This window comes from Crotalus tigris, unplaced genomic scaffold (assembly GCF_016545835.1).
Source record: "Crotalus tigris isolate CLP2741 ecotype Arizona unplaced genomic scaffold, ASM1654583v1 scf7180000017952.28453644438:3035480, whole genome shotgun sequence".
Taxonomy (NCBI): Eukaryota; Metazoa; Chordata; class Lepidosauria; order Squamata; family Viperidae; genus Crotalus; species Crotalus tigris.
Window position 1 is genome coordinate 2,681,401 of NW_024096741.1, and position 16,170 is coordinate 2,697,570.

The following is a 16,170-nucleotide window of genomic DNA, read 5'->3' on the forward strand; positions in this document are numbered from 1 at the left end:
GTTCTTAGAAAAAGAGGAAAAGAACAGAAAAAAAAAATTTTTCTGTACCCCAAAAAATATAGAAATAAATATAGTCTTTAAAGTTTTGTTCTATTTTTATAGAATGCCTTTCTTCCTCCAAAAAAATGTAGAAGCTGCCTTTTCAAGCCAGGGAAATAATTCCAAAAAGGCTCTTTCAGGTAGCAAAAACAAAATAGAATAGAGAGAATAACAAAGAAAAGTCTCACCTGGATTCACCACGGGGATTCTTACAGCTTAGATGTTCTTTGACTTGTGGTTTGAAGCAGCAGGGTGATCAGCCATTTTACTGGCCGATCTTCTCCGTCGGCCCTCAGAGATGGCTCAGACAGCAGAGGGAGCCACCACTCCTCAGCAGCTGAGCAGAGCCTCCTCGACAGAAGTCGTACCCTCCAGGGTGACTTTGGACCTGCATAAGGGTCTGCCAGCGGAGGGAAAGCTAGCCAACGAGGAGAGAAGTCTCCCCGTGCGACTAGAGACGCTGCGAACCACTGAATGAAGTAATATATTGATGAGCTAGTTTTGGTGTAATAGTTAAGACATTAGACTAGAAACTGGGAGACAGTGAATTCTAGTCCTGCCTGAGGCACAAAGCCAGTTGAATGACCTTGAGCCAATCACTCTGAAATCTTGCCAGGAAAACTATAGAGACTTGTTAAAGCAGTAAGCAAGGGTCAATAACTCTAACTTGAAGGTACTAAAACAAGCACTGATAATTAAAACATTTTTTATTAACATCATATGCATCAAGTATTAAATGTATATTTTTGTGTGTAAATCCAAAACTATACTTATTGTGAAAAGGAATTTTATAATAACATGTATTCAAGAGACATTCAAACTTAAAAGAGGAACAATGAGAATTTTCTTGTGCATAGTCACTTATCCAGCTCATAGTTGAACTCAATCAGGGCAAATAAATGGCCAGAGATCTGAAAAGTTCCTACTTCCCTTTTATCAAATATTCATTAATTGCCTACTCATTTGTGGACCTAACTTAAAAGAATGCAAGGAAGACAGACAAATCTACATTGTAAGTGTTCCTCCTAATTAAAGCAATAAAAACGTTGATGTTTCTTTTGATTATTTGGCCCATTTTTTACCAAGGCATCTTCAGAATATGAAACTTGGATGTCCTGAATTACACTTTGTTTTCCCAATGTAGGAAGAAGTTTACACAGCTGCATTCCAAAATATTAGATGTTACTGAGAAAATATGTCCTCGCTTCTCGATCCCATTAAATTGTGTTTGTTGAATTTGGTTGCAATTCTAAATAACAATTCTAAGAAATTTAAGAGAACTCAGTAGGACTCCTTCCTGAATAAATATTGCTCTGAACTTAACCCCGTTTTATCTGTTGGTACTGGGTTTGCTTCCTGCCCTTCAAGGCAATTCTCTCTGCCTTCTACACATGGGCAGGTATGCTCAATTAATGGAATTTTAGCATACCTGTCTGGCAGCAAAGCAGAAGGAATGATGTTATATGAAAGCTTTTCTCAGAATGGGAAAAGGGACAGGATATAAATAATTTGCTAGATTTCATATACTCTTAAGAACCCAAATTCTATTGTTCTGGGACAATGTATTTACCTCAGCTTGATGTTCCATATCATTCATTGTCTGAGTAAAATATTTGCTTAGCCTGATTGTATGTTAATGTCAATAAAAACATTGCCATAATGTATACTAGAGACCACCCAACCAAACAGAGGAAATAGATGAACTTTTTGCTAGTCAGCTAACTAAGGTATGTAGGAAGCACATCACAATAGTAATGGGGGACTTTAACTACCATGACATTAACTGGGAGACAAACTCTGCACCAAGTGGAAGATCAAACAGGTTCCTGGCAAACGTAGCAGACAACTTTGTCTCCCAAAAAGTAGAGAAAGGAACTAGGAGATTAGCCATTTTGGATCTAATTCTCACTAACAGAGATGAAATGATAGAAGGTGTTGAAGCTATAGGAACCCTGGGAAGAAGTGATCATGCAATATTGGAATTCAACATTATGGAAGCACAAGCAATAGAATACAGTCAAACTAGAGACTTGGACTTCAAGAGAGCTAATTTCAATAAACTTAGAGAGGGCTTGGGAAGGATTCCATGGATAAGAATCCTCAAGGGGAAAACAACTCAAGAAGATTGGGAAATTTTGAAAAATGAGATAATAAAAGCCCAGTCTAGCACAATACCAACAAAGAGGAAAAATAACAGATCTCAAAAGAAACCAGCATAGCTGCATAAAGAACTCTCTGACAAATTGAAAGATAAAAAGGACAAATATAGAAAGTGGAAAGAGGGGCACATATCTAAGTCAGAATAGCAGCAAATAGCCCGAGCCTGCAAAGATGAAGTGAGGAAAGCCAAGGCTCAAAATGAACTAAGGCTTGTGACCAAAGTCAAAAATAACAAAAAAAGCTTCTTTCAACATGTAAAAAACAAGAAAAAAGTGAAGGAAATGATTGGTCCATTAGTGGGTGAAAGTGGCAAGAAGGTGGCAAGCAACAGGGAGAAAGCACAACTATTTAACTCGTTTTTTGCATCTGTCTTTACACAAAGGGAAAAAACAGACCAACCTATCAAAAATAGTGCCATAAAAAACAGAATAGAAACACAAGTTAAGATAGGCAAGAAAATGGTAAGTGAGCACCTGTCCAGTCTAGACGAGTTCAAATCGCCAGGACCAGATGGATTATACCCCAAGGTTCTCAAGGAACTGGCAGATGTGATCTCAGAACCACTGAACTATATTTTTCAAAGATCCTGGAGCACTGGGGAACTACCAGAGGACTGGAAAAGAGCTGATGTAGTTCCCATCTTCAAAAAAGGAAAAATATGGACCCAGGAAATTACAGATCTATCAGCCTGACCTCAAAACCTGGGAAGATCCTGGAAAAGATAATCAAACAACGAATCAGCGAACACCTAAAGGCAAACAAAATTATTACTAAAAGCCAACGTGGGTTTGTCAAAAATAGATCATGCCAGACAAATCTTATTGCATTCTTTGACCAAATGACAAAATTAGTGGATCAGAGGAATGCTGTAGATATAATTTACTTGGACTTCAGTAAGGCATTTGATAAAGTAGATCACAAACTATTACTTGACAAGATAGAAAAATGTGGGGTAGACAGTATCACTGCCAGATGGATCCGTAGCTGGCTGACTGGCCATACTCAGCGTGTGATCCTCAATGGAACCACATCTACATGGAGGGAAGTGCGTAGTGGGGTGCCCCAGGGCTCTGTTCCAGGCCCAGTGCTCTTCAAAATCATCAACGATTTGGACGAGGAGATAGATGGGCAACTCATCAAATTTGTAGACGACACCAAGCTGGCAGGAATAGCCAACACTCCAGAAGACAGGCTTAGGATACAGAAGGATCTGGACAGACCTGAACACTGGGCACTATCTAACAAAATGAAATTCAATGGTGAAAAAAGCAAGGTTCTACATTTAGGCAAGAAAAACCAAATGTACAGGTATAGTATAGGGGGTACCTTGCTCAACAGTAGTAACTGTGAGAGGGACCTCGGAGTCCTAGTGGACAATCACTTAAATATGAGCCAGCAGTGTGCTGCAGCTGCCAAAAAGGCCAACACAGTGCTAGGCTGCATTAACAGAGGGATAGAATCAAGATCACGTGAAGTGTTAATACCACTTTACAATGCCTTGGTAAGGCCACACTTGGAATACTGCACCCAGTTTTGGTCACCGCGATGTAAAAAAGATGTTAAGACTCTAGAAAGAGTACAGAGAAGAGCAACAAACATGATTAGGGGACTGGAGGCTAAAGCATATAAGGAACGGCTGCTGGAATTCGGTATGTCTAGTTCAGTGATGACGAACCTTTTAGAGACCAAGTGCCCAAACTGCAACCCAAAACCCACTTACGCATCGTCGGGTGCCGGGTGGGTGTAGCCCATTGGCTGGATGTGGCCAATTTGGGGGAGTGACCCATTGGGTGGCATGGCTGCGGTGGTAACGGCAGACTGGGTGGGACTAAAAAGTTTAATCAATCAATTCCAACTTTGCAAGATCTTTTTTTTCCCGCGAGAAGTTGAAATTGACTGATTGATTGAACCTCTTCTCTTTTTTTTGCACACGGCAGTGGAGGCCTAAAGTGAAAAGGTTTTATAAAACCCAGCTGAAGGCCTAGGACTGGGGCGATGGTACACGTGCCCACAGAGAGGGCTCTAAGTGCTGCTTCTGGCACCCGTGCCATAGGTTCACCACCACTGGTCTAGTTTAATGAAGAGAAGGACGAAGGGGAACATGATAGCAGTGTTCCAATATCTCAGGGGCTGCCACAAAGAAGAGGGAGTCAAACTATTTTCCAAAGTGCCTGAAGGCAGGACAAGAAGCAACGGGTGGAAACTAATCAAGGAGAGAAGCAACCTAGAACTAAGCAGAAACTTTCTGACAGTTAGAACAATTAACCAGTGGAACAACCTGCCTCCAGAAGCGGTGAATGCTCCAACACTGGAAGTTTTTAAGAAGAAACTGGACAGCCATTTGTCCGAAATGGTATAGGGTTTCCTGCCTGAGCAGGGGGTTGGACTAGATCAGGGCTTTTCAACCAGTGGTACACGTACCACTTGTGGTACATTAATGAATGGCAGGTGGTACGCAGGCCTGCCTAGCCAGGTTTGGTGGGGGAGGGAAAGAGCCAGCACAGGCAAGGACTTGCAGTGAGAGAGTCCTCTGGAGCTGCAAAGGCCTCAGGCTCACTTGTGGCTCACCCTCCGCCATGAGACAGGAGGAGGGGGTGGAGATAGGAGAGCCTATAAAAGGAGGCAGTTTGGGCAGGAGAGGGAGAGAGAAAAAGAGCAGCCTTGAGAGGAGGCAGAGTCAGCTGCACAGGAGGGGGAGGGGGAGGGGGAGGGTGGGTGAGAGTGGGAGGAGAGGAGATCAAGCAGGCTGGCCATGAGCCGATCTACAACTGCTGTGGCAGCCACCTGTGCTGGCAGCAGCAAACAGGCAAGAAATGCGGTGGGGAGGGGTCACCCTCCAAGAGGACTGAAAAAAGGCAGCAATGGCTGGAGGTGAGGCACGGAGGAGGGAAGGAGATGGAGAGTGGAAGGATTCTTATGTGCTTTTGTGACTTTGAAGTTCTGGGATTTGTGCAATGAGGGCTTTGTGTTCTTAAGAAGTGTTTGGCAATTTCTATTTAGCTGATGGCTGATGTCTTGTGTTAGCTTCTATTGCTCTGCTGTTGTTAGCTGTAAGTTTTGCTGCAAGGGATTTTGAAGTATTTTTCTCCTGAATAGATTTTGCCTGTAGCATTTCTTTACTTAAGAATGGAGCCATTTGGGGAGGTTGCCTTACATTTTTTTTCTTCCTTAAGTGCCGGCTACACTCCTTACTTTCCTTTCTAGCCAGTAGCTAATCTTAAAGGGGAATGTGCCTTTTTAAGCTTATCTTTTTTGTCTCTGGAGGCCTTTCCTAGCTTGATCAATATATGGAAGAGGGAAAATATGGGAGGGGGCTCAAATTCTTCCTTCAGTAGGAACTGGGAATGAGAAAAAGGAAGGCAGGGAAGGGAGGGAGGAAAGGAAGTCCCGCCTTAGCACTTGGCCACCAGCAGCTCTGCCATTGACTTTGCTTGTCAAAAGGTTGCAGAAGGGAATCACATGACCTGGAACACTGTGACCATTATAAATATGAATCAGTTGCCAAGCATCCAAATATAAATCACCTGACCCATGGTCATAAGTGTGAAAAATGGTCATAAGTCATTTCAGTGCAATTGCAACTTTGAACAGGTGTTTTTTTTTTTTTTTTTTTTTGGTCATCAAGTTTTTGACCCTTACTAGGTGGTACTCGAATATTGCTATATCCTAAAAGTGGTACAATCCATGAAAAGGTTGAAAAGTCCTGGACTAGATGACCTCCAAGGTCTCTTCCAACTTTACTACTAGTACTACTATTGCTGCTGCTGCTGCTGCTGCTAGTAGTAGTAGTACTACTACTACTACTACTACTATTATTATTATTATTATTATTATTATTATTATTATTATTAAACTGAGCGCAAAGCCCAAATGATGTAAGCTTCTGCTCTTTCACCAATTTCCAATTTGAGGCAAATGGTTGGGAAGTATTGAATTTTTAGTCAATAATGAACCATCAGTTTTCAGTCTTCTGTTTAATTTTAGGCATTTCTGTCTCCAGAACAGAAATCTATCTAACCTGGATATTGGCTGTCCTATTAGGATCTGCAAACAATATTTTTTTTTACCTACTCCAGTTCATCCTTCTTGGCATAAATTTCCACCTTTGTGCCACACAGGATTTAGGCCAAAAATTTGGCTTCAAAAAGTTTTAATGTAGCTGGCATTAACTGACCACATTAGTAAAGAAAACACACTAAATAGTTGACTATCTTGAGGATTCGTATACTATTTAGTCACAGTGTGTGCTCCAAGTTGCTTTAGAGTGGGAAAGCTCTCCAAGATATTTTAAAAATTTGACAAGGTTAATTCCCAGTCTCCTCTAATATTCAGCTTTTTTCCTGGCAAAAAAGCAGCATTTTTTATTTTTTTGTATTTTTTCAAAAATTATTCACCAGATGGTTCTGCTTGCTATGTAAAATATGGCTTTTATTGCTCTTTTAAGCCTAGTATGCGTCTGTAATATAACAGCAGCATTGTCTGCATAAAGCATGGGGATCTTATGCCTGATACATTTGCAGTGTGAAAATCCGGATTATATCAAATATTGATATAGTGGTAACATATTAAACAAAGATGGAGGTAAGATACATCTCAAACATAAACATGCCAGAGTGATTAACATAAGTGAATTACATCTAACTTTTAGACACACATTTGAATATAAATTGTACAGCAAGGAAGATTAATACCATAGATATGTTTTATGTTTTTTCCAGGAACAATTCTAGGTATTGAATTAAAAGTGGGCTTAAAATCTAAAATGCCCTCATTCAGGAAATATTTCATTTTCTGAATATAATTTTGCATAAGATGATGAGGGATATTGCTTTGCTCATTTTGTATGCAAATCTGTATTTCTTTTCAATTAGCACACAGTCATGATCTTTGTAATTTACTTCAGATCTTTCTAACTCATCCAGAAATAACATTCTTAGTATTAAGAGACAAGGGTTATTCTAAGCATGAAGCCACCTCTAGCTGTTGAAATGAATTTAGCTTTTATGAAACCATCTAATAACTAACAGGTATTTATAGGTATAAATATCCCTAATATGTATATTCTATTCTTCAATCTCCCTCTAAAGAACCATTAACTACTCAGTGTGCTAATCCAAGCTCCTAGCCATCTGTTTTAACATAAAATCTTGCCAGGTGACTTCTTAAGTCCTTTCCTTCCTTTACACATAAAGGTGCGTCTAACAATTCCTCCTCATAATAATTCTTAAAAGTGCAGAAATAAGGAGTGATCATTTGACCTAATTTTAGTATCCATACTAGATTTGTACTATCATCTATAATCTGGGCATGCAAACCAAGTGGAGACATGCATATACTAGACAATCTGTGACCTGTTGGGTCATTCTTCTTTCCACATATAATATAGGTTTGAGCTTCTCATTATCCTCAGGAGAGCCCCAGTGAAGTAAACTCCTCTCTTCCTTTGCTGACCCGCAGAACAGCATGCCACTTTGCTGGAGGGAGGGGCAACCAAGGGAAATTGTTACCCTGCTCCCTATGTTGGTGTGTCCCCAAGGGCCTTGTCCCTCTAGGGAGGAAAAAACTTCACCTGTTGACTGCTAGTGCCCCCCAACCAGCATCCAAGTCACTCCCTCATTTTTTCTCCTCCAGCCACACCATTAAGAGATTTCAAATTTTGACCTTGATTCTAAAGCAGCCAATGGCTGCTTGCCCTTTGGGCCTTTTTGCCAGCTGAATGGGTATAGGAGCAAAGGGAGATGGGAAAGAGGGCAGGGATATACCCTTCCATCTTCCCTTGCATCAGACAACCTATGCATTTCTGGGAAGTATAGTCAGAATGCATGGTAGTGCCAAAGTGGTTACAACTTTGCCAAATTTTAGTCCCATGGAAGTCATGGGTCCCGGTTGCTGGGACACATTCTGTAAGTTACTCTGTCAGAGATATTTTGACTCAAAAATTATTTCTCTATGCTGCACCATTTTGCCCAATTGAAGGTTTCAAAGTATCAAACATATGTGAGAGTTTTAGTAGTGCATAGATATATAGCTAAAAAGTGTCAGATTGAGACTCAGCTGAGACTAATACTAATGTCTCTAAAGAAGCCAATAGATGGTCTTGATTGATACTAAATTGCCTCTTGTTCTTATTAAATCGGGCGATCTCACACACTGAAGATGTGCATAACATTGATCCAAATGCAGATGAGTAGTTCTCAAGTACAAAATATTCTGCAATTAATTGGTAAGCAAGAACACAGTAATTTCAACTTGGTCATCAAAACTGCTTATTTCATTTCTTCACTCTTCTTGGGAATTGATAGAAGTCTATAGCGACTTTGTTGTGTTTGAAGGCTTTATGGATTATTCAGTATTTTATCATATGGAGCAGTGTTACCAGGTGTGGGCGTTATTTTGCACTCCCACTCCATGTTGACATTTTACCCAAAGCTTGGAAGACTGTTGGGCAAGATGCCAAAATACTGTAGAAACAATCTGAGTCTTAAGAGCATTTGGGGAATGATCTATGTTGAAAGGAGAGCACTAATCCCTTAACACCATGAAGAGTAAGGAGCTGTATTATCTCTGTTGTTACACTTAGGTTCTAAGAATCTGCAAGAGACATTTATAATGATTCATTTGCTATTGCCATGAAGATGGTTTGATTCTTTTCTATTGACAGCATAATTTTAATGGCAAGTCCTTGTCTTTTGTTGCCAAAAGGTGAAACCAGCTATCTTAATGTTTGTTTTATGATGAAGAAATGTAATATCTTTGTCAATGTAGGAATTTATTTTTGTTTTGTAATCCACATTAGCTAGCACTATTTTTTCAGAGCAAGAAATACTTTTTTTTATTAAGGCTTTTAATTCCTCTGGCTTATTATAGTGGATAGTGGTTCAAAAACAGATATTGTTTTGTGTACAAAAGTTTTACAACCAAGGACAAATCTGTACAGCCATCTAATCAGTTACTATTTCATCTTTTTCATTCTTCAATTCTGTATCAACTTCCTCTCCTTTACTTCCATCTACCACTATCTCTTTGGCTGACCGAAATTGTCAACATCTCAGTCTAGTAAAGAATAATATTTAATAACTATAGATACGATGAGGAGAATTTGTGCTTTTTTGTTATTTTGGTATTTAAAGTTTTATATTTTCAGCTGCTTATCCATTTTTTGTGGTTTGAATTTCCTTCTGCAGCACTTCCAATGTGATCTTTATCATGCTGCAATGCTCACCAGTTTGCTGCCCATTCAATTTCTAATTTGCAAAGCAACCCAATAAGCAAGGTAGGAATAAGCATTGAAAAATTATTGGTCTACCCCAGGTAGTTGCATGCTAAAAAAATTGTCTTCATTCCCACGCCATATCAAAGGGAAAGGACAGTTTACATACAGATACGCTTTGATTTATAACTAATCATTGAACAACCATTCGGAGTTAAGATAACCTCAGAAAGAATGTTTTGTGACCAATAAAGCACTTCTGGCCATCCTAAAATGTTATGCCATGCACACTTCCCACCGTCACATTACCTCATTTTGGGTTCTTGGCAACCACATTCATGACTGGTTGCAGTGCCCCAGTCATATCACTGTAATCTTTGATTTTTGCTGGTTTCCAGGAAAAAATACCCATTCAGAAAATGGATTTGGACTTATAATCACATGATTTTCTTAACAGCTGCCATAAAAAGTCATAAAATTGGGTCCAGTCACGTGGGTGCCTTGACTTATGACTGTCAAGACTTAAGACTAAAAGTCCAGTCACAATTGCAGTAATAAGTCAAGGACTACCTGTATTCCATTTATCCTTTTTTTCATAAAGTCTGTTTTTATTGGGTCATATGAAAAAAGAAAAGCCTTGGATGAAGCTATAAAGTTGGCAAGTCACCCTCTCTTTAAATACTTGTTAGTACCGGTATGTCTAAAAGTCAGGATTTGGGAGTGAAAATAACTTTTGCAAATGGGGAAGCACATTGCTTATAACTTCTAGGACCACAATAGTTCAAAGCTATATGTAAGTGCTATTATTCTGTAGTTTCAAATATACGTCAACTGAACTAGAAATACCGGTACATTGGCTCCAATCTCAACTAATTGGAGTTGAGGAGTTGGACTGTGGAGGTCTGAAGCTGGTTTTGAGCTAACAAGAATCCAAAGAAAGGCATTTCTGTACCAGGACACTTTGTTAGCTCAAAACCAGCTTCAGACCTTCACAGTCCAACTACTCAACTCCAATTAGTTGAGATTGGAGCCAATGTATTTGGAAAGGCCTTTCTTGTGGTAATAAATTTGCCGTTTCAGAAATGGAATCTGGAGCATTCTAAGTGTCAAAAAAGGGAGGGGGGCATTCTTGTTATGGACTCCCCATCTGAATTAAAAGTTAGGAGAGGAGGGATGAATCAAACACAAATGTCTTGTTCAGGCAGTATTTTTGCACATAATGAAACATGTAAACATCAGTGAACAGCACCTTGCTTCTGAAGGTTAAGATGGAGACATTAGCTGAAAGCTAGTCCCATATGCTGAAGTGAACAGTTTTTACTGCACTCAAGAAGACAAGTTCCTCACTAAAAAATACCAACACAACTTGTAGAGGGAAATCACTACTCTTTCATGCTTCTATCTTCAAATCTACATGCAAAAAGATCTTTAGCCTGAATTGGATTAAAGTGTCCAACAGAAGCCTTCAAAGCTTGGTTAAAAGATTAACTGAATTTTGAACATGTATTTTATTCCTGCAAATGCACAAATAGAATAAGATGGGGAAAACTGACTACAGTCAAATGGGAAGTGTTTCTGTACAGCAATTCACATAAAAAAACATAAATATGCCTTTATACTTACTTTTGGCTTTTTTTAATCAGCTGCTTCAAGAAGCTTATGCAGGTTAAAAAAAGGTGAGTGGTTTTATCTAATATATTCTGGATATAACTTCATGTATAAGCAAATCACGAGATTTATAAAATGTATGCAATTCTATACCATAGGAAAACTTTCATAGTTCAGATTAATGAAACCTTAATAATTTGTATTTGTGAATATAATTTTTATCAAGTGATTGAAAAATCAGGATTTTATGGACTATTAACTTACTTGATTTGAGATACTAACAAAAATGATATTAATCCAACACTGATAAAGTGTTAAGAGTTTAATCTTTAATCAAAAGTCCAAAAAGCATTTTTTAAAACCAGAATCAGTTTGTCTCCTCTCTATAGCCACTTCATATTTCTTTCAGTTATTAGGAAAGTCCTTGCCATTTTTCTGAAAGTAGTTTCATGCAGATTTTTAGGCATTTATATTATTGATGCAAACTCTTCTACTGTCAGTTTCAAGTAGTCTATGGCGGTGGCTATTCTGCCAATGCAAATTCTTTCTTTTGACATCTAAAGTTGAATGCATTTAACATCTCTTTAGTTGTTAAATTGGCTCCTTTCATAATCAATCTCTCACCATCAGCTAGAAAAGAAATTAACAATTTTATTATAGAAGGAAAATAAAAAGCAATCAGTGTTAACAGTTCTATGTTACAAAATCAGATAGATCTTTAGTAATGTGATTTTCAATATGAACAAGGATGACAATTTCATTCACTTGAATATCAAATTATGCATGCTATCTGAGATTCTTAAAGAAGGGGTGGCAATACAAACCTAAAGCTAGGGTATGAAGTGCCTTTCACTGAAATAAACCCTGCCACAATCTAGCTCAATGTTTCTCAACCATAGCGACTTTAAGATATGTGGACTTCAACTCCCAAAACTCAGAATTCCTATACTAGTTGGAGAATGCTGGGAGTTGAAGTCAACACATCTTAAACATGCCAAGGTTGAGAAATATGGATTTAGCCAAATACTACAAAAAGCAAATGACAGAAGATTCCAGGGTTTCAAGTGACGAATTTTAATATTACCTGGAGATGTCCAGGACAAAATCTGTAATCTACACACTCAGGGTCATCACTGAACTACAAGTTCTTACCCACTTCAACACCATTTCCAAAACCAAAATTGGCACCATTTGGCTTGATATACAATGTACTGTACTAAGTGCCCAAATGTCAAACATCTAATGGAAAAAGAATGCTCCAAAAAGTGTTTTTCACTCCAGGGGACAGAAACTCTAATCACCATGGCTGCAATCCACATCCAGGTTCCAGGTAATAGATTAAATTAGATTAGATTAGATGATTAGATAACCTTTATTGTGATTTTTTTTTTTTACTGTGGGCACATTGGCACACATTAAAAGTGAAATTTAGTTGCTTGCTCTCAAAGTGTACACATACATAACACATTGTTGTATACTATATACAGCATATGTATAGACCTATACCCTTACATATAAGTAACATATAATAATAAGCCCTAATGATCTAAAGAGAACTTGAATACATGATCAGACATGTTTCAAAGCATGGTTTTTAATTGTAACACTTTCTCATCTGTTACTGGTAAAATTCTACATTAATTTTTTAATAGTGACATCCTGTTGTTTTTGTTAAAGTAATTTCATCGGTAATTTACAGTGGCTTCTAGAAGTTACAATAAGCCATCTAGTGGTAAGATTTATTTAAATAAAAGATACTTGAAACAGAATAGATATACTTCAAAAAATTTTTCTACATAACCACTAATACTTCTAATTCTTTTAGAACTCATGATATTTTGAGCACTAGACAATATTTCCTGCTATTGGTTACATTAAGATATTTCTTACCAAATGTGATGTCTATAACTGGTTCAGATCCATCATGTTTTACCTCTGTTTTCACATTACAGTTCAAGTTTGATTTATATGCCTTCTTTTCAAATAGACATTGAAGAAAATTTCTGAAAAGAAGTTGGAGAGAGATCAGAAAGCCTGTAAAAATGTACATATCTTGTCAACAACTTGTTATGTAACTGTTACATACAAAGCAGCAGTATTTCCATGTAAAAAATAAAAGGAGGCCTACTTAAGAATCTATGATATATATAAACACAAGATTGTCTTAACTGCTGAGTTGCTTTGTGCAGTATCAATATCCATCTGCTATATTTTAACATAATGATACTAATGATACTAAAATGCTAAGCTATTCTATAGTCATTGTTCAACATGTCATGTGAATTCAGGCAAGAGTCACACTGTAGTTAAAGAAAATATTAACTACAATGTGATCATGGTTATTGTAGATGTAGCCATGATCTAGACCAGGGGTCTTCAAACTTGGCCCTTTTATGACTTGTGGACTTCAACTCCCAGAATTCCTCAGCCAGCATGCCTGGCTGAGGAATTCTGGGAGTTGAAGTCCACAAGTCATAAAAGGGCCAAGTTTGAAAACCCCTAATCTAGATTGTCAACTGACTTGACTTAATCATAAGGAGGCATGATAGCAAGCTTACAATTATATTGCCATTAGCACTCCCAGAAATTTGTTTTAAGATGTAGGAATACCTATACAGATGCTCCTGCAGCAGAATCACCATTTCTCCTATTTATTTTTCACCACCTGCTCAAGGGGATGACAGCTGATCAATATCCTGGCACTTTCAGATGAAACAAATTTCAGGTCTATTTTAATCAGGATTTAATCCTAAATCTAGTACTGAACAGATAGTTATTACAATACTTTTGCATTTTCTGGACATCTCAGACTCATTTCATCCCATTCTTTTTTTGAACTATTACCATCGGGTAGACGGTACAGGATAATAAAAACAAAGACAAATAGGCTGAAAAATAATTTTTATCCCAGAGCTGTAACCATATTAAATACCAGAGTATAGTGCAACATTGAAGTGAAATATTAGGGCAGTACAATGGTGAATAGAATGCAAAGAATGTGTGTATATAATGTATTTGTGGTTTTTATTTGTATGTAATGTGCACTTAATTTTGTTAATTTTGTTGTGAGTTACACAATGACAAAGATATTCTATTCTATTCTATTCTATTCTATTCTATTCTATTCTATTCTATTCTATTCTATGTATCACTAATTGTTATTTTCTTCTGCAAGGTACTCATAGAAACTAAAGTCTAATACCAAATGCTGGGTCGTGAATTAAAACAGAATTTAAATGCAGCACTTACGACCCTTTCAAGATAGGATGCCCCTCCATCATCTTTGTTTCCCACAAAGTTAAAAAAAAAGGAAACAAAAGGCAAAAGACCATTTGCATCCAGATAATTTCTTCCTCAGTCCCATTCTATTGTTCAGGATTTAGCCCCAAACGAGCATGTAGCGCATCCCAAGGATGGGCAGCTCATTCCTTGCAAACGGCGTTGTTTTCTAAGCCTGCGATCCCCATTACACACAACGTGTGTAATTTTTTTAATTTTAATTTTACATTTTTTTACACAATGTAAAAAAACCTTCGCTTTTATAGTCCGATCCCGGAAACTCCGGGCTGGCTTTGCAAGCTCTGGGAAGCCTCACTCGCGATCCTTCTCACCTGGTGCTTTGCACATTGGACTCGAAAGGACAAAAAGTGACCAGGACGGTCTTCACCTGCTTGAGCGACACACCAGCCCTCTTCGGGAACACGTACGACATTTTCTCCCACGGGCTACTCCTTAGTAACCGGAAAACTACAATTCCCAGAAACCCATTCAGTGCGCTTGTGCCGGGCAATTGTCTATGCGCTTAGCTTTCTGGGAAACGTAGTTCTGCTTTATCTTATTACCGCACCGCAGATTCGTTTGAAGTCCTTCGCTGGGACCACGCGCACGTTCGTCAAGTTTTATTTCCAGGAGCTGTTTACACATCGTTAACTAATGTGACTTGCTGGCTTCTGCTATGTACTTCTATATTATAGCAGAATCATAAGCAAACAACCGGAGTTGGATTACAACATGAGTTGACTATTTCGTAGTTTAGTGTATCATGCGAATATTGTTTCCCACACCATTAAAGAAAAAAAGTCGTCTTTTAATTGTTTGAGGACGCTTTCCCATTTAAAGACAAATGATCTTTTGGCAAGAAACTCCAAAACAAAACAAAGCAGCATCCCGTATGTTTACTGAGCATTCAATCTATTTGACTTTTGAGGGATTTACTTCTGAGTAAACATACTCAAAGCTATAATAAAGAATACCTTCTGATGCCCCATTTTTTTCCTCTGCTAGTTGATTTCTATTTGCTCTATGCATGTGTGCAGAGCTGCTGTTCATAAGTGATTTGAAAAGTTCAGAGAATGCATTATGAGATTATTATAACACTGGTTCTAAAACTAAGTACACAAATTGCATTAATCATTGGAGATTTGTTTCATCTTGGCCTTAATGTCTTGTGAACTCAACTACTATAGTGTATTCAATAAACTATGGCAAAGCCAAATATGGCTTAATAATATGCCAGAAGCAGTCTTGATTCACTCATTATGCTAAGTCTCAGTGTGTTTATTTCTTACACAAACCCACATAAATCATGATTTAAGCTGTTGTTTAAACTCTTCTCCTTAAGTTGTTTGGTCTACCAGGTTGGTGCTATGCTCATTTCTAGACATGGCTTCTTACCCTTAGATCCTTAATACTTGTGAGCTGCCCAGAGTCACTGAGAGTTGGGGAGAAAGAGGAAGATTTTTTTGCTATATCACTTTGCTGATTCTTTTAAACTATCAGCAGAAGTATACTGAAAAAAAATTCATATAAATTATAATTGTTCCCTATATTGATTTAGGAGATCAGAGTCTTCTCTTCTGTGGCCTCTCATTTGTTTGTTACTGCGGCTTGAGGGTGCAAAGGGACACTTTTGTCTCCAAATCAAAAGCTGTTTCTTTCTTTGGGTTCAGTTTGATTAACAACAGCAATCCTTGGAAGAGAAGGCTGGACAATAGCATGTTCCTTGCCAGAAATATCCATATGATGAGGTTTAATCAATCAAATGAATGATATGCAGTCCATATGTAGGTACAGGTGCACCAAAATGCAACAGTATCCTGGATGCACTAAAACAAAATGCCAAAAACTGAGAGAAAGCAAACAATGACTTATGG

At 38.0% G+C, this 16,170-nt stretch overlaps 1 protein-coding gene across 1 annotated transcript; it reads right to left on the minus strand.

Annotated features, from left to right (window-relative positions):
• Positions 1–11,324: 11,324 nt before the first annotated feature.
• Positions 11,325–14,784, minus strand: MRPL53 (mitochondrial ribosomal protein L53). Its single transcript, XM_039345508.1, has 3 exons — positions 14,629–14,784; positions 12,908–13,020; positions 11,325–11,647 (listed from the first exon to the last, which is right to left on the minus strand). Exons 1-3 carry the CDS (start codon positions 14,727–14,729, stop codon positions 11,541–11,543), a joined length of 321 nt encoding a protein of 106 aa, XP_039201442.1. The 5' UTR covers positions 14,730–14,784; the 3' UTR covers positions 11,325–11,540.
• Between the last annotated feature and the right edge of the window lie 1,386 nt (positions 14,785–16,170).